The 26,739-nt window shown below is 40.7% G+C and overlaps 1 protein-coding gene and 1 long non-coding RNA gene across 3 annotated transcripts in view; both read right to left on the reverse strand.

The window, feature by feature from the left end:
• Positions 1–26,300, reverse strand: part of ank3a (ankyrin 3a) — a 124,912-nt gene extending 98,612 nt beyond the window's left edge. Inside the window, exon 1 of one of the 2 annotated variants that reach the window (XM_034898714.1) lies at positions 25,474–26,300. In XM_034898714.1, coding sequence (XP_034754605.1) covers positions 25,474–25,542 — 69 coding nt within the window. In that variant the 5' untranslated portion in view covers positions 25,543–26,300. Of the gene's footprint in view, positions 1–7,107; positions 7,234–25,473 lie in introns of those variants that run through there. The other variant, XM_034898723.1, reaches the window with a different exon arrangement.
• LOC117960671 lies at positions 7,472–21,417 on the reverse strand. Its single transcript, XR_004660201.1, has 3 exons — positions 21,311–21,417; positions 15,772–15,778; positions 7,472–7,486 (listed from the first exon to the last, which is right to left on the reverse strand). It is a non-coding gene; the product is annotated as an uncharacterized LOC117960671 (long non-coding RNA).
• Positions 26,301–26,739: the final 439 nt, after the last annotated feature.

A 26,739-nucleotide genomic window follows, 5' to 3' on the forward strand; every position in this document is an offset into this window, starting at 1 on the left:
ATTTACACTGTGGCTCTGCCAACCTAGCAGAAGCAGACAGTGTGTACAGTACAAAATATTGCAGTTGTTTTGGTAGGTCTATTTTTTTAACTCTCTTCTACTCATCATTCACATCCACTCTGACTCAATCCAACCCCCCCAACACATTCCTCTTCTCCATTATCTAAATGACTGTAATATCTTGCCTCTGGATAGACAAAATGTTCCATGGAGATATGCGCTTTAACCCAGTTAGCTACCAATAACCTACCTAAATGTGAGTCATTTAGGTAGGTTAGAGTGATCCCCTTCAAACCAGATCAGAATGTCCTTCCATGGTTTCCCCACTGAGGGGCAGACAGACATTCAAAGTGGAAGGGATTAGCACACAAACACGCACATACACACTGCCAGGCAGGCACAGTGTACACTAGGCTTCGACATGGGGTCTTAAACGATTGAAAGACTGCATGTTATTTGTTTAATTTGATAAGAATTTCTTCATATGCAGCAATGGGCAGAAAGAGAAAGATAACAGGGAATTGCAGACTTTTTACACTCACAAATGTAGATTATGTGGCTCATATGTACAACCACTAAATTAATTAATCATAGTTCCTGTTACTGAAAATGTGGTCCCAATGCAAAGAGGGAAGATCACAGAGTTTTGGATGACCAATGAGTTTAAAACTAAGTCCTCATGTCCCTATGCATAAAGAAATCAGCGATAATTCATATCAACTTGAACATCAAAGCATGCTTTAAAAAAAGGATGATTCACGCAGCGTTAATGATGGAGCAGGCAGTGTATCTACTGTCCATAGCTATACACCAGGATAAACCACTGGGAGCAATGGGGATTTACACATGAAATAAAAAGAATTGGATTTATGTTTCCAATACACCAGTGGAAATGGTGTGCAGTCAAAGAACGTGAGCTAAGTCTCCAGGTTCAATTGCCTTTCAAGCATTTTAAAACCGGTTTGGTGGAAGCATAGCAAGTAATATTTATAACGAAGAAACCACTTGCAAGCAAAAACTACAATGTACTACAGTTTTACATTTTATATAACCAAGAAAACGTTCTTTTAACCTAAGAATAATGTAAAAATTTTGGAAAACTGGTCGCATCCATGTTGCATAATTTGCCATTTTACCATGAAGCCAGTGTTGTGGAAAAGAGGAGAAAAAAGAAAATGCAATCAAGAATTTGAATGGGTTGAAGCTTTCTTCCGACAATATCTTCAGGCTATTGTGATGAATTAAGAGGGTTATCCAAATAACAACAAGAACAAACACAGTTGACCGTTTATGAAGAATTTCCGTTAATCAATGGGGAGTTAATGTCTTGGCTGAAACAAGTGGCGCTCTGACTGCGACAACTGTGTAGAGGGGAAGTGATCCCTTTTCTGTTTAACACAGAAATGGCAGCAGAAGAATAAACAATTTCACGGTCTGCTGGGAACAGTTATACACGACATAGCTCGATCCCACCCAGTTTCTTCCTATTCAAAAGCTGCTTTGTATCAGCATACCATACTGCAATAAGTCATTTCACCAAGGCACAATACAGCTGAGCGGCCTTGAAAAAGTAGGCTATATGTCGTACAAAAGAGCGAGAAACAGAATTGGTCATCTTGGCGCTGGCATTGTCTAAACTCTGCAGACCAATTATATAAAAGTGAGGCAAGGTTATGATTATATTACTAACAAAAATGTTCTATGGTTCTTCTGTGCATTTCTCTGTTTAAAGTGTTTATTCACTCTTGCTTTTGCTACAGTGAGTTCAATTACGTTATGTTGTCCAGGAAATGGACAGAAGGAGTAAATTCTGGGAAAAACTTTGATTAATAAATAAATGTCCAGATAATAACCATTATGTGTCGGTTTGAGTGTTTTTAATTGAAAACATAAGGGAAAAAACTGTGGTACTATTACTTTGAAAATCTGAATCTAAAGTCCGAAAATGTGCGTGTAAATTGTTTGAAAAATGTATCTAACCGGATGGTGAGAAACGATAAAGACAAAGAGGAAGAAAGGGTTGAATTAGCAACATGTTAATGGCTTAAATCAGAGGTAAATGATTTGCCTCGCAGGTCATCAGCCTGTCACTCCTGCCAATCACAGATACCAAACCCAGCATATAAACCTCTGGGATATGCCTTGTCACCATGGCGACTGGTTCCTATGATGATGCAGTCCCCTAACAGTTATAGACAGAGTCCTCAGGAACTCTCTGGTGGGCGAGCTGGTGGGATATTCCGGGAAATTGACACAAAAGGAAACATCAAGAAAACAAAAGTTGCCATAGTTACCGGAGGTTGATTTAGCTGATGTGTGAATTTGGAGGGTGTTAAAAGACTGAGAACTGCAGTTCTTTCCATGAACGTAACACATACACATTTGATGTTGTAATTCATGCATGCAAATATTAGTTCATTAAAAAGTGTAATTGATTATGGCATTATAGGGTGATAGGTGGAATATAGGTTTTCAACTGAATAGTTTTTTTTCGACTGTATTTCATTTATTCAAAGGATCTGCCACAGAAGGCTTAGTTTGAGGTAACCCGATCACACAGTTGAGAATTGATCAGAATGTGTCAATCTATTAGAAGTGTCTTACAAATAAGGAGTAGTTTGAAGGTAACACTGTACCACAGAAATAGATAAACTGACATGTGTGAGGACAAGAAGAAAAGTATAAAAGAGGAGTTATTCTGATGTTTATTGACTCACTTTGGGCACACACTTGTGTGTACCCATGGTTGTCTTCCTGGTTTAATAATTGAATAAAGCTGCATGTAATCTAAATTCATTGGACTTGTCATGTCTGAAGTCTCCTCCATCATTTCCGGTTATGATTCCCAGTTATCATCATAGGGGAGTTGTTTGTTGTAATAGATACATGTCTGACTTATTGTGTTGTTTTGTCTCAGTGTTTGTCGTTAGTATTGTTGAGAATCATTTTCAGTATGGTTATCAGATTATATTATTTTAGCAAATACATGTATATAGACCCCAGGAAAACTAGTTATTGATTGGAATAGCTAATGAGAATCCCATTTTTTTATTTTAGAACTCGTTTGTCATGTCAAAATAGATAGATGGACGGGTGTTTATAAAAAAAAATGATTTAACAATATCAAGACTAGTGTGACTTGAGTACAAATTTCAACAGAAATTGCTGCATGGTGTGTTCATTAATGTGTTGATTCTCAACAAATAGACTTCCTTTTCGACAAGACAACTGTGCATTACAAAAAAGAAAAAGCCAAGTTATGAAATACATTTGTACAAAATACTGCATTGTGAAAAACTGCACTATAGTTGTTGATTTTTTTAATAAATCCTGTGATTGCAAAATCACAAAAACTGAAGGGAAGAGGCATTGCATTTAAAATTATTTAAAAAATAATGCAACCCAAACAGTTGGGATTTTGAGGCTGTACTTTGTGTGCTGTGCTCTGTGATTTGGAGTGTGATCAAAGGCAAGCACAGTGCCTTCCTCACATGCAAAGCAGCAGAAGCCACCAGCACCATATGTGTGTGCCCATCAGTGGGTCCACATGCCATATGCCTGAATGTGCTAGTGTAATGCGTTCTCTGTGCCAATCACTGTCCGCTCAGCAATTGGAGTGTTCATTATTAGTTTGCAGTTCTGGGGTGGGGTTTGTGTGTGTGTGTGTGTGTGTGTGTGTGTGTGTGTGTGTGTGTGTGTGTGTGTGTGTTTGTGTGTGTGTGTGTGTGTGTGTGTGTGTGTGTGGTTTTGCGTACTGTACAAGTATGTACTGTGCAGGAGTTTCTGTGTTGAAGTAGCAGAGTGCAGCAGTGTGTGAAGCCCTGTATTTCTATGCAGTCGGTTACTGGAATTGCAGAACTGTATGTTTGTGCAGCCTTATTACTCTCCCATAGCTGGGCAGTGGAATATCCTCCCCAGTGTCAACTTTCCCTGTCATGATTGGAACATAGAGATGTGCCAAGAAGCACTGCGCCCAGGGAGCCTCGCTCACTCCCACACAATATGCAAGCCCCATATCAAAGTAATACACACACACATGCACAAACGCACAAACCAACCACCTGGAAAGTGCTGCCGGACCCAGAGAACCCCAAGGTCTTGTGTTACTGTGCAGGGCACACGCACACGCACACACACACACACACACATCATATGCCTGACATGTAATTAGACTGGTTCTATCCTATGGACCTTCAACAATTAATGTCAAAGTCATCTACCAGTCTCTTAGCCCCATTCCAACGAGGCTACTTAAAAAAACGTCACCCGTGATAAACAGTCCCTTACTAGATATGATCAATATGTTTCTGTTAACAGGTTATGTATGTTATTTCTCAGTGCTATCAATTACATTGCTCTGTTACACTCTGGGAACAGTCCAGTAGACAGAATTTGATGTGACAAGTCTGCCTCCCAGTTCAATGTAGACAAATTTCATTCAGACAGTTTTCAAACATTTCCAAAGGCTCTCTGTGACCAGAGATACTTCCTGGACAAGTACCCTATTAAGTTATACACACGTATAGTGGAAAGTGAAATAAGCCCAGCCAACTGGAATGAAGCCTAAGTTTTTGAGTAGTAACCTCTAGCCAGTAACAGAAACAGCAAGGACGTTTAAAGAACGAAGAGACCGAGTGTCGGCCAAAGGTTCTAGCCATCCAGACAGCTGGTTTGTCCAACCAACTCTATGTGATGGAAACGCAGCACGCATTACTACGCTTAGCTCATTCCATTTCTCCTATTAGTGTTGCCAAAAGGTCAAGATGCCGTCTGATATGGCATCTGGAAATTGGAGAACATGTAAAGGTTACAGATAGAGTTTGTTGAAGTTTTAATTGGAATCAACTAATTGTGTTTGTGAGAGCTGAGCCGCAAACTCTGTAAACTACATGTGCAAGCAGACCTACTGCACATACAAACAAAGTCTGAGTGACACACATCCAATAACCTCATCTTACTCACACCTTAGCAATGGTCACCATGCAAACACATACACACTCACTGGATGCTTTGGATCCAAGGCACGGGGTTGGGAATGATATAGGTGGTGTAAATGTCAAGTCCTCTCATAACTGCATTACAAAGTTGATGACTGTTCCTCAACAATTCCATCCTATCCCATCTACCAAGCGTGTATGTAAAAAAGAAAGATTCTTGTTTATTAAAATATTACATACAATTGTTTGAAATTGTTACCTAAATACGTGAAACACTTAAGAAAAACGTCAAACAATAAACCTTTTTTTTTTTAAATACTGGAACAACCACTTTGAGTGCTCAAACACAAACACTGACCAGAAACCTATCTATCAGATGCACCGACACAGTTTCATAAATGTGGAGCTGGGCTGGAGCATTATTTATCTCATCTTATGTTGCACAGAAAACAAAACCACTGACATTCTGCTAGATAAGCCTTATAAGTCTGCCAACATTACATAGAAAAGCTATCATTTTCTCTATTACTAAAAGCAATAACGCACGGAGACAGCGTAAGAAAGGGAGAGAGAGAACATATAAATGTTGTCCCCCATAAGCTATAAAGCTACAAGATCTTGGCAAGTCCGATAAGCAGCATCCTTGTCTTGCTTTCTTTCTCTCTCTCTCTCTCTCTCTCTCTCTCATTTCACCCCATCCGACCCCTCCCTGCTGCTCCATCTTGACAGCTGGGGCCCCAGTCCGACATCAATGGAAATTTTCTGAAATGTCACTCCAGTGGACGGCCTGAGTGATTGTATAGCATTGGGAGTATTGCTGCAGAGGCCACACACGGACATTTACTAAATTCTCCCTCAGCCCATTGTCCCAAGTCCCTACACGATGGCTGTCACCCCAACTTCAGCTCTTGCAGGCAAAATGTGTCCGGCCATGCACATCTTTCTGTCTCAGAAAAACCCCACTGTGGCTCGCTTCCCTCCATACCTTCATATTGTGTCCTCACCTTCTTATCCTTAGAGTTCAACCTGTCATGATAACTCAGCCAAGGGCCAGAATGAAAAGGTGATGGGTCAGAAAAAGGTAGTCTTTATCTTAATGGTTAATATAACGTAAAAATGGGGAAATTGGCTTAAAAAAATTGGACTTCAATCAGACTTAACACTTCGGAAGATGGTGAAGTATGTCTTTGAAGACATCTTTGTATTAAAAAAGACTGATAGTCTACAGCTATGCTCTGTGTGATTTGAGTTTAAGCTAACATCTTCATGCTCACACGCTCACGCTGAAATCACTATCAAGCTGATGTTTAGAATGTATAATATTTACCATGTTCATTATTATACTTAAGTCTGTTAGCATGCTAACATTTGCCAATTAGCACTAAACACAAAGTGCAGTTGAAGCTAATGGGATTGTCATTAGTTTGGTAAATATCTAGCCATAAACCAAAATAATGGACAAATAAAAATGTTGACCTGATGGTGGTGCTCGATGAAGTCAGATGATCACTAAAGTGATTACAAGTCACATTGAGGGGAACAAAATGCCTGAACCAAATATTCATGGCAGTCCATCCAACAGTTGTTGAGATATTTCACCAACAAATGTGATCTCTGGCACAAGATGAAAAGTCAGAGGGTCATCAAAGTCAGTAGGATTCATCCTTAGGGAAACATTAATGTCTGCACAAACTTTAATGGCATCCATCCAGTAGCTGTTGAGATATTCAGTCTGGACCAAACTGGTGGACAGACCAATTGACCAACTGACAAACAGTGCCATCTCTAGAACCATGATGCTAGGATGGTAAAAAGTGATAGTGAAAAAGTAAGAGTGACTATGACTTTTTAAGATTGAGAACTATCTTACAAAAATACACATCTTGGAAAACTAGATAGGGATTGATTGATAGATTGAGGTTGAACAATGGTGTTCAGCCTCATTAGCTTTTAAGGTAGTGACAAACGTGACTGCATAAATTGACCTCACCTTTATTTGTATCCACACTAGCTTACCCAACTAGAAGATAAATAGGTTACCAGTGTAGTTTAATTAGCACAACCACAGTCCTGTTAGCCTAGCATCAGCAACACTGTTGGCAGTTGTACAATAAGTAGGTCTTTAAACAGAATCACATGACCATTCAGTTCCACGTGCATTGAAACTCACCCTTTCAACTCCTTGCATATTCAGTTAATCCTCACCATCTCTGACATTGTCCTCAAGTTCATTAGTTGCAAAAAGGGGAAAGAATCAAAGACCTGGAACCTACTAAGGCCAGGACAGTGAGTGTGTGCATCAAGCCCCGCCCAACCCAGTTCCGATACAAGTGGCAGCAGGGGTTCCAGGCAGTTAATCAGGCAAGAGATAATCTGGTTAGGAGATCAACAAATGAGCCTCTCTGTACTGACATGCAGGACACAACAACACAGACAATAGAGCGGACCAATGCCATTGTCTATGAAAACAACAGGAGGTATGGCAAGGGTGTGTTACTGGAATAATTGAGATCAAAATGAGGGGTGAGTGTACAGCAGGAGCACTGAGCCTGCTGGTGGGAATTTCTACTGGGATAATTTGGACTAATAGTCATGGTGACTTTATGTCTCATGGCAGCATGTTTGAAGTTGTTTGAAAGTGACAAATTGTGAATGTGTTCATTTGTGTGAGTTAAAGCATAGAATTTGACATTTTAACAATATGAGTAAGGGCACTGGATGTGGTCTAGAACTAGGACAACCACCTGTTCTGTCTAATTGGCAATTTTAAGAAATTGTACCTTTGCAAAGCATCTGGCTGTGAAGGGTTATAAGGAGGTAAGTGGTGGCGGCTGGCAGCACGTATGACAAAGCCAGTGGCCACAGAAGGGCTTCGGGATTTTCCACACCTTTTTTGGTCTCCATGGAAACAAGGACAGGAGTGTTCAGGCACACAGGAGCCACGAATAGACAATCACAAAGAAAGACAAAAATAAGTGTCTAGCTACTGGCATTTCACAGACTCCATTCCAGATGTTTTCAAACCCCCTGGAATCAAAGTTTTGTTTATAAGTTACTAATTCAGAGTAGGCCATCTTAGTGCACACCTGATGCCTCGTGTCTTTCACTGTTTGTTTTCTATACAAGCTTACAGCTGGATAAAAAAATGTGTCAGACACTTCTGTGTCTGGCATATTTATCTACTTTAGGGCAGTGCTGCCAGTCATTTTAATCCGTTTTTAAGCTAACGCAGATAAAAAGGGGTTCATAGTACTGTTCGCTTAAGCCCATTTTGGCCTCAGCTGGGAAAACATATATATATATTTTTTTCAATTCAAAAAAAGGATATAGATGCAGTCTGGTAATGACTCTGTGCTTATAACTGTAATATTTCCCATTAAGACACTGTTATGCTTCCCCAAAGAGCATCTGTAAACTCATATAAACACACTAAGACAGTGTTTGCTAAACTTACTGTCTCAGTTTGCTAAGCTTTGTCTCATGCCGCCATATGCTGTTGCAGACACATAAGCTGATGAATGTTTTGGAAGGGAACAGATGATAAAGTATCACTGGATGACCCAGACAGAGAAGGTGAGCGTCTGACACAGGGACACAGAAAGATAGAGAGACAAAGACAGAGAGAGGTCTTTCCTCGTGAAAAGCAGGAAACACTATTCTCTCAGTCTGACCTGTGTCAGTGTTAGTGCTATCTGCTGTACTCTAGAACCAGCATACGGTAATGGAACAACAGAAATGGTAGAAATGCCAATTTGCAGCCCAGATGGACAGACATTCTCTCTTTACACACACACACACACACACACAGGGGCCTTGTCTAGTTATAGTGTGCTTGCAGGCAGGTTTCAGATGCCAAATGCTGGGCTGAGTGGATGCTGGCTGGGCCTAAAGAGGAAATAAACATGGGACTCTGCATATTAATGCACACATTTCCACACCAGCTTTGTGAAGCACATATGAGTATGCACATAGTGATGCTCAGAAAAACTTAGAGCATTTCAACAGTAATCGGTCTTTTTTATATTCTGTCTCCAATCTCTTACTCCCTCACATTGTCTTTCTACCTCACTCTCTCTGTCTCTTTCCTAGGCTGCCCAGTGATTGTCGGGAGGCAGAGAGTGACGGGAGCTTTGATGTGTATGTGTGTATGTGTGTACGTGTGTGTGTTTGTGTATGTGTTACTAGGCTTCAGTCAAAACTCTATCCTCCTTCAGGTTTTCACAGTTCTTTCCCTTCACACTGATGCAGCTGCGAGAAAACAAGGAGGCTGACAATGAGGGAGGAAATTGAAGAAGAAGTAAGAGAGAAAGCAGTGAGAGAAAGAAAGAAAGAAAGAAAGAAAGAAAGAGAGAGAAAGTGTTTGTGTGTGAGAGAGAGAGACTTACAGTGTGGAGGCAGCAATTGTGAGGCGAAAAGGAAGTCAGATAATGGATAATATTTTATTGCACTGAGCCAGAGAGTGTAAACGCCCGAAGGTGGAAGGTTTCACTTTGGTTTGACAGATAAACATAGGAGGAGGGATGGATGGATGGATCGAAAAAAAGTTAGTACAGTGTCATGAAGTACATGAATTGAATATGTTGGTTAAAATAGATCCTTTCAAACTAATTCTACTTAAAGACGTCGCCAGCATCACACAACTATTCTACTGCTAGGGCCTTGGAGCACCAGGCTGTCATCATAACTCTATTTCTTATGCAGAGAAATTGAAGCCTTCTGAGGAATTGAAGCCTTGAAGTGTTCAAAGACAGTAAGAAAAAGTAGAGGAGGATTACCAATCTATTTCATTACATTTTCTGTCACATACAAACTACGGTTGGGTTTGTCCTTTTCACTCACAAGCTGCATGATTCTGTTTTCATTCCTTCTCCCTCCACACACACACACACACACACAAACACACACACACACACTCTCTCTCTCTCTTATCATCTCTCTTAGAAATGTTGAGGTTGTGCAGTACCTTTTTGAATGACACACTCAAATACAGATTATACCAGCTTGACAGCTCCAATTAGTTGGTATTATAGATGGAATAATAAGGTAAAGCCTTACTGTAGAACATAGATCATTCCTCCTCTCCAATCTCAAACCCGTTGACAGTGGAGGAAATCCCTTCAGAATTTCACATGAAACACAGTGGGCTAATTTAACTACAAAGTTGGAAATGGGGATTTCATCTGAGAGAGCAACTCTCTGCTTTGGCTTCAAATGACTCTGGCTTTTCCCGCTATTGTTTGCTGTGATTTATCAAATGGTGAAACTGCTCTTGAGTATAAACCCTGTTAGGTGCTGATTTTAAAAGTGGAGCAGAAGTCACGTTAACTTAATTTGCTTCTGTCTACCCCACAGTCAGCCAGATCCCTTCAGCTCTCAGCACATTACTCAGTCACAGACATATGTTGGGTCAATACTAATGTTGTCATTAACCAATTCACACTGTGACTCGGCTGGTACAGCAGACCATTAGCTGCCAGTTTCAGTTAGGAAATAATATTTTCTCTGGAATTTATTGGACATTTTAGCACAGACTGAGATCTGTTATTAAAACGATGCTAATCGTGTTGATGTTATTGAATTAAATACCAGATTAAGAATTTTATACACAGATTTGATTAAATTCCAGCAGTGCAGCCTTGTAGCATATAGTAATATGCAGGATGACACTTCTCAGAGATCACCTGCTAGATGATGTGTGGATAATTGAAATATGCAGCTTGAAATGTCTTTCTAGCCATGCTTCTTTGGGTAATACATTTTTAACATGTCTTTGCCATCTGGATGACTCAAGTAGGGCACAAGGGGAACCCTGGAGACGCTTCAGTAGCCAGTTGCCCAGAAAGATGCCTCAAACTTCATGTCTTACATACAGGGATGTAGTCAAGCACAGTAAGTCAAGTCCAAGACAAGTTCACTGACTGAGCACAGCTGGGTAAAGGCGCATTTAGACGATAGGTCTAAAAATAATCCTACAAGTTTACGACATGTCACACTGTGTGAGACGGGTATAATAAAGGGTTGCAATCTGTGTCAGACTGTCCGATATCAATTTGAAGGCATGTCAGCTAGTTTAATTATGCCTAGTAAACTATTGCACTACAAAATAAAAAGAAGAAAAAAACAGATGCACGCAGAAACATGTCTTCAACTCACATCATCAATGTATGCCTCTCTTGTGTTTTGAAAATGTAAAAAAAATAATAAACAAGCTTTGACCACAGCGCTGACACCTCTATGCTTCCAAAAAGCTCAAAAGAGAAGGAAAAGGAGAGAGTGAGGCCGGTCAAAAATTAAAAGAGCAACATGTAATGCCAAATTTTTACTTCATCTTGTATTCTGTGGGGAAGGTTTATGGGTAGTGTTGCTTCGCCAGACCTTCCTCCACAGCGCTGCGGGGAGGGTCTGGCTAGCCCACACAGCGTTCCCGGATGGGAGAAAAACATTCTCTGGTTTATTGGAATTTCTTGAAACCAATCAAAAAAGATTTGTTTGTTTGCTATTGCACTTGTTTTTGGCTTGACAAACTCTACACGTTACCTTACGGCAGATTGACAAAAGGAGATTGTTGAGCTGTGGTCACAAGTTAGTGATCCTGGGGTACCGGTTTATATTACATTCGGACTCTTGTAAATCCAGTATGGTGTTAATTACAACAGATGCAAATTGTACGTTCTGTCTCCATCTTTGTTTCTGTGCCTTTTGCATGACGCTGTAATAAAGAAACATTCAGACTCGCACATGCAAGCCATGATGAATAACATTATCAATCACAGCCACACTGAAACGTAGGTCTTTCCAGAACCGCTCACTCCCTGTCTGTCTTGGCCAGCAGGGAGGATGTCTCCATTGTTTAATGACACTGAGGGAGGAAATGGTTTCTCCTTGTTCCCTTACAACTCCATTACTGTCTGTATGGGTGTGCGGTATTGTATGGAGCGGACAAGTCTTTATCATTTAGTAAATGTTACTCAATTTCTCTTTTTTGGCGCTGTTCTTGTCTTCCCACTCGTTTTTATATAATAGTTTCCTCTGCGACTGTATTAAAGAGGGCAGTGCTTTTTAGAATGGCATTTTGTGTTTAATGTTAGAGGATTTAGGTGTATGTACTATAAAAAAAAGTCCCCAACAGTATTATACATACTTTGGCAATTTCTTGGCTTATTTATAACTACATTTATAATGAATTACTTTGTCAGGTTCATCTATCTCCCTTTTAACAGTTTTAATGCTGTTCATGCAGGTAATATTCAGTAATATTTAGTGGCGACGTCCTCATATGCAGTTTTCCGACCGGAGGGATTTTAGCCGTTCCTAGAACATAACATTCCTAGAACCCTTTTTTCTCGTGTTCCGACTGGACCAATATGGGGATTATTAAATTCCTCTGGCCACAGTTCCTGTAAAGCTTTCAGCTCCTATTTCAGGGCAGGATCCGCATAGTGGTGGTTAGATGGCTGTGTTATGATAACAAGAGATCAGTTCCTTGGCCTGTATGAATGCAAATAGCCGAACCGGTTTTAGGGAGAGTGGTTCTGAGAGTGGAACTGTTTAAAAGTGGACTGTTCCTATAACTACATTCCTGGAACTACTTGGTCAGAAAGAGGCTATTGTTAAATTTTTACAGCATACTTTATAAGTGTTTGAGTTTAATTTGTCGGGGTAATTGATGATGGATAAAGCACTCATAAAGAATTATAAAGAGTCCCCATTTGGTCATTTATGACTTGGCATATTGTCTGTGGGTAAACTAGGCCATCTGGGATAAGCTAAAACTATGAAAGCATACTGTTCCATGCTGGGCTAGATGACAAGGAGATCTCAGCAGTGATTTATTCATGACACAAGTGGGTGAAGACTCAGCTATCCTCTCTCCTCTCTGCTTCCTCAGCTGCCCCTTTTCCCAGCTGCCTCCTAGACATCATCACATCATCCTCACGTCCTCTCTGCTGTATCCCACCATACTGCCCACATGCCCCCTCCCTCCCTTCATTTTCTACCTACTCATATTAATCATGTCAAATCACCCAGAGAAATTCATTTTCACTCTGCCTGCAATATATTTAATGTGTAGGAGAAGACATTCGTGTGAGCGGAGACTATTTTAACAGTATGATCACATAATGTTTTTAAAAGCAGATATATTTAAATGTTTTTATTCAAAGCTTTGAAAGAGTTCTTGCTTGAGAGTTTGATTTGACCGGATTATTTAGGGTAAATAACATCCTGCACTCTCTGCTGTTGGAAGGCAGATTTGTTACATTTAGACAGAGCCAGGCTAGCTATCACTCCACTTTCCAGTCTTTATGTCAAGCTTAGTTAACTAGCTACTGCTTCTTATTTAGGGGATTAGAGTCGTATCAATCTTCTCATTTAATTCTCAGCAAGAAAACAAACAAGCTCATTTTCCAAAACGTTGAGCTTTGTAAAATGTCCAGGTTGTCACACACACACACAGATTGAGAGGGTATCTCATTAGCAGGCTCACACCCTCACAGCTGGAGGTTGTCATGTTGCGTGTGTACTGTCACTGACCACAGGGCAGGAGAAACCCTCTGACTGTGAAGAAAGCAACTGACACACCAGCTTCTGCACATACAAGTTCCACAACCTGTACACATACAAGTAAAACTAAATTAACACACACACACACACACACACACACACACAGGCCACTCTAAACTGGGGCCTTGATCAATGATACCTTTAAAAATCCATAATTTCCACTCTGTTCCAGGTGACCTTTCATATTGAAGTGGTCCTTTCCAATGCAAAATGTCAGTCATGAAGATTTGATAGAGAACAGAGCTTTTCAAAAACGCTGATATGATTAACAACATTGACAGACATATTTGAGCACTCCCAGGAAGCAGCTGTGAATGGAAGCCATGTTCCTGTCAAGGTTCTCAACACAGCTGCTAAGGAATTACTAGTTAGTGAGTTAGTCGGTTAGCAGGAAGCATTTATCAACTTCAATTAAATCACTATCTAATGCTCATGCTGTCGCCTGAGAAAGGAAAAAAATGCCAGCAACAACATCATTCTGTGTTCAGCCTTATGGTGGCACAAAATAAGTTGTAGATAGTTGTACAACCCCAACTATCCTGGGGAATGTGATAGGATTGGAATAGGATTGTGAAATCTGGCCCAGTGGCATGCAGCCTTTTCTTTTAATGGGCCATTACAGCGCTGTTGTTTGTACGGTGGATGTTGGTCAATCAGCAATAATGTCTTGGGATGTGTGTTGCTAAGGGAAGCAGCTGTTTTGGAAAAATGATGGAGCATATATTACCACTGCCGGCTTCTCATTAAAGTCAATGATGTGGGGAATGGATGTTGTGTTGGAAAGAGGAGAGGATGAGGTAAGAAGTACCCTGAAAGTTTTTCAATATTAAAATTGTCTCATTAATCAAAATCATTAATAATTAAAGTGTGCTTGTAGAATTAGACAAAGTAACTGGCTCAGAAAAAGACCAAAATGTCTCTGACAAGATAAGTAGCAAGCAGACAGGCATCTTTTACTCCATCCCAAAGGAGCACGGCATATCATCAAATAAAAACCACATTTGTCTATCTGAAACAGAAATTGAGTTATTAATACCAAATCCCATCTGTCTGGCTCCTCTGCTCTGTAGCTGTGAGAGGAAAAGGACAGAGAAATGTAGTATTACAGAAGAGAAGACAGGAACATTTTTGTTCCTACATTGAAACCTGATATATGTCACAGTTTCACTACAGCAGCTAGGAGAGGATTTCTTGAGTTATGTAATAATGTGATAGGGGAAACTGCACCGGCGCCATCGCTGTCACCGAAGCCTCTGGGAATGTGGATCTCATGCATGCCTTTAGGCATTTATTTTAGGTGTACACATGTAAGCATTCACTTGCACACATTTGTATACTCATCCACTCCTGCTTCAACTCCTCTCCTGCGACAGTTTACTTTGCTTAACATCTCACAATCCCCTGTGGTTTGACAGCTTTGCTCTTTTGTAACTATGCGATTTTCTAAGACTTCTCCTGTCTCTCATCTTTCATCCTCCTCTGCCTTGCCTCTCCTTACTTATTCCTTTTGAATTCTCTTCCCCACTGCTACTGTTCCATCTGGTTCAGGTGATGTTGCCTTGGGGCTCGCATTACGCTGCTGTCATCCCTGAACTGGAATCTAAAAAGGGGAGCATTTAACATGGTCCTCCCTGTCGGCATACCACCCTACACCCCTGCGCTGTTTCTCTGTTGCTGCTTCAAGATCCCCACTGATAGAGTTGTCCTTGTCCAAAGCTACCAGACAGCTTTGAAAAAAACCCATAAAACTATGAACAAGGGAGCTGTAACATTACGGAACCCCTGCTGAAGCCTGACGGAAATCCCACTGTTGGAAACATTGCAAAATGCTGATACTGAACACATCAGTAATGTGATCAATGATTTAATTAGTTTACCTGCAATTTCCACTTTTGCAATACAATATCAGCTTGTAGTGATCAAAGCATTATTTAACTTATTAACTTAATTTAAACTTTAATGGCTGTATTTGTAGGTATTTACGGCACCGTTAAGGGACAGCATGGGACACATGATTGACTGACTGATCTTTCCTGGGCCTTAAAGTGCTTTTGTCACCTAAAACTAACCAAACCTGTCTCCCCCGTGCTTTCAAACACATAAACCACTCCGCACTTATCCGTCTAAATGTAACTGGTAAAAATGTAACTTAAAAATAAGTAGTATGTAAATGTAATTTCTAGAAGCCAGTGTTTGTTGAAACATGCAATTTAACACTAACAGTAGACCATGAAACGCATCAGTGAATTACAAAAGAAATACTGCTTAATACAACATGTCTCCAGGATGAAAACCTGGTTTTCCGGCAACAGTTGCTAAATTGGCAAACTGCTACATTTCAAAACACAGACACGGTTCTGTGGCGATCTGTCAGATAATATCAATTTCAGAGGAAGCCAGATCCTGCTGTTAAGTGCATCATCAAGCTGAGAGCCAGCGGAAGCGTCTAAACACAGGGTCTTTTTTGGGAGAGACTGCAGTTATCTCTTCTGCCTGGGATTACACAGTTCATTTTTCATTTCATTTACCTATTTTATTCTCAAGCAAGCTTTCATGCTTCATCCCGTGGCGGAAGCAGGGGTAAGCCATCTGGCTTGGCTTCACTGTGGATGTACTCCCAACATCACAATACGTGATCTGATTCAAATAAACACCACCTGAGAACCAAAGCGACACTGACGCAGATGCAGACTCCCTTCTTTTAAGTTAATTAAATTGTAATTTAAGATTCAAGGTTCAAAACTTCATTGCCTTACAACTCGTGCAAGTTGCTAGGGATTTGTTTCAGTGTGCTCATGAAAGGACATCAACGAGATACAACCAAAACATTGAGCAAATATATACACATACAATATCCCTCACAGGATTAAGTTCTTTTAATTTTAACAACCAGGGCCACGGCTCTGAAATCTAAAACTGAAATCTAGACTGTCCTCACCCACCACAGCTTGCTGTACGCATTTATTGTGAATAAACACAATCAGCCTGCACATCAATCATGGAAGGAATTTGACAGGAATTTACATCACGTGACAAGAAGTCTCTTGCTGGATGCTTTACTATGGGGAATTAGTGTGGGAATAGTGTGATCTTTGTTAATTCTCAGACAATAGATTGTATGTTAAATTCCGTGCATCATGACCAAAGCATTATTAGCAACTCATACATCCATTTCTGTTATGCAGATTTTTTTGAGGAGAACAATTAACAGCCAGTGCTTATGTGACTTTGTGTGATTTAAGTATGGACTAAAAATAAACCAGCAAACTTTAACTGTTTGCATACTGTGCTTTTGCCAGTTTTCAGACAGTTGTAAAAGCCACAGTAAAACCACTGATGTTAAATAATTGAGAAATCAGGTGAGACACAGCTGCGGTCACAACAAGGTCAGCAGACAACACAGTGAGCATAAACCACTGTTATTGCTGTTGGTAAAGAACAAAAAGCTTTTGTTGTCGTGCGCTGTTGCATTTAACAGTTGCCATGGCGACACCGAGCCAGGAGAGGCTTAAGGAGGATCCCAAACTCGATAAAAGGGGTTTCTAAATCTGACCGTGGAACTCTCAATTTCTCTTTTTCTCTGGTTTTCCATTACTTACTTGCACTGTGGAGTCTTTTGACGAAGAGAGGAAAAAGAGGAGAAGAGGAATGGAAAGAGCACAACAGAGAAGGATGTAAAGAGCCTTCCGGACAGAGCTGTGGGAAACGGAAGAGGGTGCGGGGTTCAGTCAGCAGTGACTGCCAGCAGAGACAAATAGCAGTGTGGATATGAAGGCACACATTATAACATTGAAGACATCTCAAAGCCAGTGCAGACTGGGTCACCAAGCAGCCAGGGTTGAAAATGTTGGGTGATTCAGCAAGTTCATTCATATTAAATGGCTGTTATTTTTTGTAATTCAGTTCTTTGATTAGAAGCACTTCCAAAATATTATTTAGCACTGTGGAAGTTTAATTTCCAGACTAAGGTATGAAGTTTTCTTAATTACAAAGGGGTATCCCATGTATTACTAGACAGAAGCATTCCCCTACCTGATAACAGCCCAACACTGGCTCTCGCTGTTTCTTAGGGTAGAGAAACTCATTTTGAATTGTGCTGGGCTCTCACTGGTATTGATTCATTCTCGCCTAAAGAACATTACAAAACTCACAAAGGCATTTCTTCAAATTGCATGATGTTGTAGATGGAGGGGGCGAGTTTGGAGGAATGGATGGATGAAGCTAAGAGTGGCGAGCCCTTGTTAAGCCTTTTTGTTGATTACATCTGTCAGTTGGTCGTGGTCTCTCTACTTCTGTGATCTCTGTGTGCTTGCAAATTTCCGTTTGTGTGTACTGTGTACTTTATGCATAAGCCTGCTCGAGCGTATGAACACGTCATTGTCTGACAACAGCTGCCTCAGCTCTGTATTCAGAAAACTGACTTGTGAGTTAACCAGTGAGCCATTAGCAAATGGGTCAAATCACTTGTTAGTAAGCAACTAAACCAGTCAACCAGTAAGCCACATATTTATGCATGACTAATAAGGGTTGAGGTATGCTTAAAAAGTTTGTACAATGTGTCACTGGACCACATCACAAGGTAAAATGTGTATAGCTGTTCAAAAGCAATACTCAAAGGGGTAGTGAAAAACAGGCCGTTAAATAGAGGTGTGCAAAAACAAAACTCTACAGATTCTTAAAATTCCAAAAATCGATTAATATATATTGAAAAAGTGTCTTTTTTTTGTAATGGCGTGTATAGTACCACATGGGAACTACATTTACATACTGTGACTTACGTTTTAATTAGGAATCGCTTTATAATCAAAAATCAAATTTGAATCAAATCGTGACATTTTCTGACTGGTGTAACCCTAAGCAATAAATATTCAAATATGGGGGGATAATTAAAAAATACTGCACAGTCTCTCCTTAAAGACATTCAGTGTTACATTCATCAGTACACACAAGGTGACATAATTGTTAATAATCTTAATTGTGTAAATAATAAAAAAGAAAGCTTACGGGAGATGTTGAAACCCATCCAACTTTCTCACCTGACAGTACTAGGCCAACCAGTGCGTAAAAGTAGGCATGAATCAGAATGTCAGATTCTCGGTTTTTGAAAGCCCTCACAATTTCAACGGAAAAGTGTTGAGGATGGGGGTTTCTGAAGCTGTTTGTCCAACCGACAACCAGCCCTCACAGGTGACAGGCATACTGGCCCCGAAAACCTCTCCTACAGCAGTCTCCAGAGTGTTTGAGACCGAAACACTCCTCCTTCACACCTCCTCTATCTCTCCCCAGCTCACACCTCACTCACACTTCTATGTCTTCAGTCAGTCTTTTCAGCTCTCTCTATTTCCCCTCTTTCTCTACCGGCCATACCCCTCTCTTCCCTGGCTACTCGTCTTCTTGTTTACCTCATCCCCCCCTCCCTCCCTCCCTCAGAAAGAAACAGAGACAGTTCATCTGAGAGTGATGGCGCTCTAACAGCTAATCCCTCTGCCCTCTCCCCAGGGCGTGCAGCTGTGCCCAAGCTCTGATGCCTACCTCCCTTAACACACATCCACACAGAAACGGCAGGAATAAACCCATCCACACACATGCATGCATACATTGATATACCTACAGAGGGAGCACACATGTACACTTGTTCACACCTCCAAACTCCGATGTGTACAATTTTAATACAAGCTGTCAAATTTCTATGGTGCACCCGGAATGTCAAGGAGGTAATGTGATGGGGAATCCAGGTTACAGGATATATTTTCTGTTGGGGCCCTATTTTTATTGGGAGGGGTCAGGGTGTGGGAGGGTACAGTACACGTGCACCCACATACATTAACGTGCCGGCCTACGTTGGGAAGCAACATATAGGAACTTTACTTGGGTGTTAAGGAGCTGCAGCATTTATTTGTGGACAAACAGAAACTTACCGTGTGCATTAACTGCTACCTAGTCCTGATTGACAGACCATTGTCAGGCGAGTCCACACATCATTCAGGGATGGGAAAAAAAACTGCTGTCGTTTATTAGCATTTCTTGAAACCAATCACAGTTGTCTTGGACAGCGCTGTGCACCACATGAAACAACGGCACCTCTGCAAAGTAGCCTCAGGAAGGAACTTGTATGGGTGGAACATGTGTACATTCAAAAGTTGTTTTAGCCGTGCAACCGAAAACTCAGATTGGACAGATAGTCTAGCTAGCTGTCACCCTGCAGAGATTTGAGAAAAGGTTAACCATAGTCCTCACCAATCCACTGGAGTTTGAAATGCCAACACAAAGAATTCGGAGAGGTAATGGACATCCAGCCAAAATAAAAGACATCCGGCGGAATTTCTGGTGGCACCTGAACAATCCCAGAAGTGGAAAGTCGTGGATATACTGCAGACTAACTACCACCTGACAGATTTACTGTTAATTTCTTTCCTGCTCCGATTGCCACCACTTGTCTGCAACACACACTTATCCCTTTAAAATAAGTCTTTGAAATTGACACGCAATGTAGCTGGTAAAGTTGATACAGTGACATGTGGGTGTGTACTGTTTTTGTATTCATAGTTATTGTTTAGAATTCAGTGAACTTAGAATGTCAAAGCAGTTGCAAGCAACTTTTCACATGTGTAGCTCTATCCAATCACAAGCCAACCTTACTAAAAATGGCAGATGGCCTGCCAATTTTATGATTTGCCAAAAATTTACCCGCATCTGGCGGGTGCAAATTTCATACCCTGTTTATAAAATCTGAAAAAGCTATTAATGTGTCATTTTGACATTTTGACATGATTAATTGGTTATCACAATTCTTTGCCAATTATTTTTTGATTACTAATTGTTTCAGCGTTCTTTAGCAGTATACTGTATTTACTGCAATGCACCCTAAAGCACATGCATTTTCTCTCCATGCTCCATCCCAAACGGCCCGTGAAGCATTACCTACCCCTCTTAAGGATTTGTTCAGTGCCAAGTCCATTAGCCTAATCTGAAAAACAAAAGCAGCACTTTGTTTGCTGTCTCTCTCCACACACACATGCACGCACATGGACTTCACATCTTCTATCAGCACATTCACCAGTGCCCTGCTGTTATCTATGGGATGTGATGTGCCATTTCTCTTTGAAGGCACTATCACAGAACGGCTTATTTCACCAGTCCTCCAGGCGCGGGGCTCTCCGTCTCTGGCAGGGTTTTTTCCATCCAAGACAAAGAACAGAGCTGCCCAAGCCGGGCTGTCTCATTAGGAACAAGACAACAGGGGCAACACAAAAGAGACATGTATACAGTCCAGTGAAAAGATTAGGTAAATGAGGTAAAGTCTGTTTTTCTTGCTAATTTATCTGTAGTATAATACAACATTTCAAATTAAACGTTCAGTTGGGGAGCAACTGGCTCATAAAAGCTTCCATGTCACTTACAGCAGATATAAAGCAACATATGAAATAACTCTCCTTGTTGCTTTTAGCTGTTTTGTAAGTGTGGAATATACTGTTAGGAGTGGTAGCAGAATATACTGACTGTGGAGAAATATAGAAACAGTGGCTTGTCTGATACCACATTTCTCAACTGTCTCCCTCCATCAGTATAAGAAAACAGGAAAAACTATGAAAACAGTGTTGCCAACTTAGCGACTTTTCAGATCCCCTTCGCAACTTTTTTCACAAAAGCGACTAGCGACAAATCAGAATTGTCCAGCAAGCACGTAAGGTATTTTCTCCTGTGGCCGCCAAAACAGTCACCTCTCTCTGAATCTGTTTTGTGAGGAGCAGAGGAGCAGTCCCTGCACTTCCCTCTCTCCTCATGTGCGGCGGAACTACACATGCACGGACAGAAAGGGGAGAAGGGACAGGGTGCGGGGCCGGTGTAGGTAGGAGAGACAGCGGGACACGATTGGACAAAGATGCAGCTGAGCTGGCCCGACCCCACGCCACCCATCTTTGAGAATTCTATAGTGTATTTCTTTGTAGAATTCTTTTTTTTACTTCGAAGATAGGCTACCTTAGTAATAATTATAAGTTAAATAAATTACTGTGTTGAATGTGTGAGTATTTGGCTAAAGATTTCTATTTCTTTCTATCTACCTTCCTAACACAACCACTAAGCTTTATGCAAATGATTGCGTGGTGACGTCACAAACATGCCCCCCCCTCCCGCGTGTGCCACAAATTGCTTTTCTAATCTGTGAGAAAGACTGCAATCCTTACAGCACATCTTGCAGTTGAGGGCATCTTATTTTTGGAAGATAGAAACGTGGAAAAACGATGGTGCTTCTAAAGAAGTGTGTAAGCATCTCTTATATAACTTACTTTGCTGAGAAAATGTATTTAGAAAAGCCATTGATGTGGGCCAACTGTACGGTTATCTTTGGCACTATCGCTCTCTCCAAGTTTCAATTTAAATTATAAACTCACACCAGATCCACAACAATAAACAACCTTATACTTCTCAGTTCATTTGCCTGCTCTTTATTGGGTATAGGCTTGTAAATACACCTATTGAACAGTTAGGTAAGTCTATAGATCAGGTTGAATGGTATTTAGTTGTGACCTGATAGTATAAGCCTTTTCTCTCTTCCTTTAGTCAAGCAAATGAATTTTGCTGAGCTTAGTTATAGTAATCCTGATTCTGGAAGTGAGATACTTCTCTACAAGTCCCTGGGGCTCTTTTTTTTTTATCTTGCAGGCACATTTTTCTCAATTTTTATCTTTTTTGGTGCTAGAAAACTTTCCAACATGTAATTTAACTACACTTAAAGCCACCAGTGCATAGCAAACCAGATGTCCAGAGACAAGAGTGTACTTCATGCATGCACAAACCCACACATGCTACAAATATTCAAGAAAATAGTTTCTCTTGACCCAACAGCAGCTTATATGGGGTGGGAATATATGCAACTGAATTCCTGTTAATACCGTGTGTGTGTTTGTGTGTCTGCCTGTTATGTAAACCTCATTATCCCTATCACTACATCAAACTCTTATAATTAAGCTTATCTGAGATCATAGAGCATGTGGAGAAGCATCAACGAGCACAAACTATCTATCAAATACTAATAGACACAAGCTATTCTTAAACACAAGCACACGCACACACGCACACACACACACTCACACACACACACACACACACTCACTGATAAGCACAAAAAAGGCAAACACAATATGATGTCTGATTATGTCCGTTGATTTACGACCCTGTTCATAATAAGTCTGGGACCTTCAGTCAAAAGATGTTTGATTTTATCCTTGAGCTTTCCCCATCAGCAGCTGCCTCATGAAAAATATATTTCTGTTCTGGCCACCAAGTTCACTAGTCCACCCCCCTCTTCACTCTCTCTCTTTCTCCCCCTCGACATCCTTCGCTCAGAGCAGAAACTAGTTGCCATAGCTACAATCATTAACACATCTGGCATAGATCTCAACCACACACACACACACACACAACAACAACAACAACAAACAGACAACATTCATGTATAAAAAGGATTAATATGCACTGTTTTGCTTCACTGTTTCCAGTTTCACGGCTGCGCTGTGGAGCTTGTGTGGGAGAGATAACGTGCCAAGGCTAGTTGGGGAAAATCCATCAATGGAGACATTTGGTCTCTGTGATAATCCTATTGGTACATTTAACCCAATCTCTTTCCAATGGAATTGAATTTGATATTGAGGAGAATTGAGTATTCATAATATTGGGATGTTCCAAACTAATATTCTGCCTAAATATTATTAAAACATACATATCTCTATGTAATAAAGAAGAGCCTACTGGATTTCTGAGGTTTGATGTCAAACCTCTTGTATATGAAAAGCAACCTGTTGCATTAAGCATCCCATAATTAATCCAGCACCCGTTGCACTCCACACCAATGCAATACTGTCTTACTGTCTACAAATGCTTTTGATATTGATATATATTATATTGGTCCTTTGTCCAGTTTTATTTTCCTAGCTTTTAGCTGTATGTCTATTTCCGTGCAAGTACTTCAAAAGCATCGGAAAAACTGAGACAAATTCCTATGTGTACACATCTAATTTTGATTGGCCAATATTCTATATTATATTAATTTTCTCTCTTTCTTTTTTTAAAGTGGCTACCTTTTAGTTGTTCTGTGTTTAATTTTATTTTATTTTGTGATGGTTCTGCCCAAGTATCAGCCATAATGACAGCAGATAATTTCTAAAATCAAATTTTTATACAATTAGGCCAACAAAAAGACATCTACTGCTACCTTTTAACTTGCTTGATACACTAAAACAGGCTTTTCCCGTGTTCAGCTGAAATCTGTGACACTGTGACTTTGCAGGCCGAATCTGACCTGAGCAAAGGTAATAATAAAAGCTATTTAAGATAGTGTTGTTTTCACTGTTAGTCTTGTTTGCTGTTACAGGTCATTTATGTTCATCAGCTGGAAAATTACACATTTTCAGAAACGTGTAGAAGTTACATATAGTCACTTTAACTTAGATAAACAGTTTAAGATCCCTTGTGCCTAAAATATGTATTCAGTGTAAAAATCAAGCTGTGACTCCTCTAGTAAACAAACTATGTATTAGACAGTTTCTACAGTATATTTAAAATGAAACATAATTTTTGTAGTACAATTTTTTGTTACTGTACTTATTGGCGACATTTATGCAAAAATTGCTCATGATCCTTTTACATATTTTATTATTTGTATTTTAAATCGTAGGCTACTGTTTAACTTTTTCACCAGCCTCACCAACTAACTGTGTTACAGTCTTTTGAGTCAACATTTCATTACTGAAGTCAATACTTTGAACGTCTTGTCTTTTGCTGTCTTTGAGGAACCAAGTTGACAGCTTCACCACTGAGGGTGACACATGTCACAGCAGAATGGTAAAAACAGAATCACTTTCCTTCTCAATAACTCTCTGCTTTGCTTTGGTCTTTCCTTGTCCAGCAAATCCCTGATCTCAAGGGCCACCTCAAAAGCAGTTCCAGCCCCATCTGAGCTCAAATGGTCTGGAGAATACTCTGTGTGTGTGTATTTTGTGACATTGTTTGTGTATGATCAGTGGCTTTCAGCACAAAAACACATTTATCACAAGTTAGCCCCACTGACAGAACAGCATGGGAGGCGCAGGAGCAGTCCAGAGACATGCTTTAGTAATTCTTGTACCACAAACTTAGGTGTGTAACTGTAAACCACAAGATGGAAATCATATTTAAGTATACACATGTGAGCACACGCACAGACACACACGCACACATTCCACTTCGTAAGTCAAAACATGTTTCAGTGGCTCCGAACACCTTAAATTAAAAGCCATAACAACTCCTGAGGAAAACAACTAAAACTATGCATGCGTCAGACACACACACACACATACACACACCTGTGGAGGAGTTTGAATGTACAAAAGATGCCGGTGCATTGCTTGCATGCAGCTGCCCCCACCCTAACCCCTGAGGACATCCCCTTGCCTCCCATTATACACACTCTCTCTCCACTTTACATACCACTGCTCCACCAGCCAATCACCCACAGCAAAACAACCAGAACGACCAGTCACAACGTCAGGATTAAAATATTAACTGGTGACTTACAGACAGCTTTTCAATGGGCTTTGGTTGCATTCCAGGTAAGGCTAAAAAAATATTTCTTACACATGTCATAGACACATGCAAGCTTGTGGAAGAAAGATATTTTAAATTTTTTTTTTTTTAAATCACTTGACAGAAAAACAACCAGGTGTACATGCTGTGCTTTAAATAAATCTCTTATATAATACAAACCTACTCAATCTGATATGTGCTGATAAATCAAGACATCAGAATGCATAAAAACATGGTCAAACACGCCTTCAAGCACTTTGTAATGGGTTCATCAACCTCACCCAATTACCTCACCTCATCCAACAACCTCTTACTTCCCTTACAAACACAAAAAACTGAATTTGCTGAACCTAAGCAACAACTAAGTAAAAGCAAGCACACAAAGACAAAGAACGATCTTCCTCTTGCTTACCTTTTTGCCTTTCTTCTTGCGATGGGCTGCTTTCCCGGCGCCTGCTTTCTCCTTAGCTTCCTCACTCATGTTTAGAGATCTCCCCCTGTTCCTCTCCTCTCCTCAATTTTTTATTTTAATCCAGCATGTAGGAGATTGTGGAATGGAGCGACAAGCAGCTGCTGTCTTCACTGTGAATCGTTGCCAAAGAATTGTCCATTTAGAAGCAGTGATTGTTCCATGCAGAGTGGGAGTGTGCGTGAAGAGAGGAGAGACTGGGAGGACTGTGCTGATGCTCTCTCCCTCCTCCTCCTCTCCTTTTTCTTTCCACGTTCCCAGACACACACTCACACACGCTTGCAAGCTAGTTCGCGGAGGTCCACTCCCACTTGCTGCCTTTGCCGTGCACAACTGGCAACTCTCTCCAGTGCACTCAGAAGCAGGGTGTGGAGGCAGGAGGAGAGTAGAGAGATAGAGGCGGAAGATGAAAAGGTGGAGGAGGATGTTGATGTGAATGATGAAGGAAGAAAGAAAGGAAGAATAGAGACTGAAGGAGTGTATTCCGGGCTCGATGTCGAGCTGCCTACCTGAGGTTGAAGTGTGGAGACACTCTCCCCAAAGAGAAAGACAAAGACACAAAAAACAAGAAGAAAGACAAAAACAAAGAGAGACAGAATGAGAAAAGACACTAAAAAAGTAAAAGAGAAAATAAGGGAAAAGAGTGTGAAATGGTGTTAGTGAAAGAAAGAAAGAGCGTAAGGTTGAGACAGAAGAGGGGGGCGTGATCCACACAGTCTCTTCACTCAGCCGGCTGGATGTTTTCTGCTGTCGCTCCCTGCTCAGTCGTTGTGATATTAAATTAGACTCTCCAGTAGAGAGACATAGACAGAGGGAAAAAGAGAGAGAGAGAGAGAGAGAGAGAGAGAGAGAGAGAGAGGATCATTAACATGATGCATCAGGTCCTTCCAGAAAAGGAAGTCTTCCACTAGCCTCTGCCAGCAGGATCAGCTTACTGGAAACTGGAACAGAACTGCACCCGGCACTGGCTGACTGACTGGGTTGACTGAGAGGAGTGTGCGTGTGTGTGTGTGTTAGAAAAGAAGACATGCACACAAAGTTGATGATATCCAAACAATATCCAACTATCTGACTCAACAGACAGACAGAGACAGCAAGACAGCACCCCACTAATGAACCATCTAGCTAATGAGGCAGGAGGAGAGCAAGTGGATCAGGAAAAAAGGGAGGAAATGGGAAGCAAAAAGCTATGGGTGACACAGAGGGAGA

Source organism: Etheostoma cragini, chromosome 17 (genome assembly GCF_013103735.1).
Source record: "Etheostoma cragini isolate CJK2018 chromosome 17, CSU_Ecrag_1.0, whole genome shotgun sequence".
Classification (NCBI taxonomy): domain Eukaryota; kingdom Metazoa; phylum Chordata; class Actinopteri; order Perciformes; family Percidae; genus Etheostoma; species Etheostoma cragini.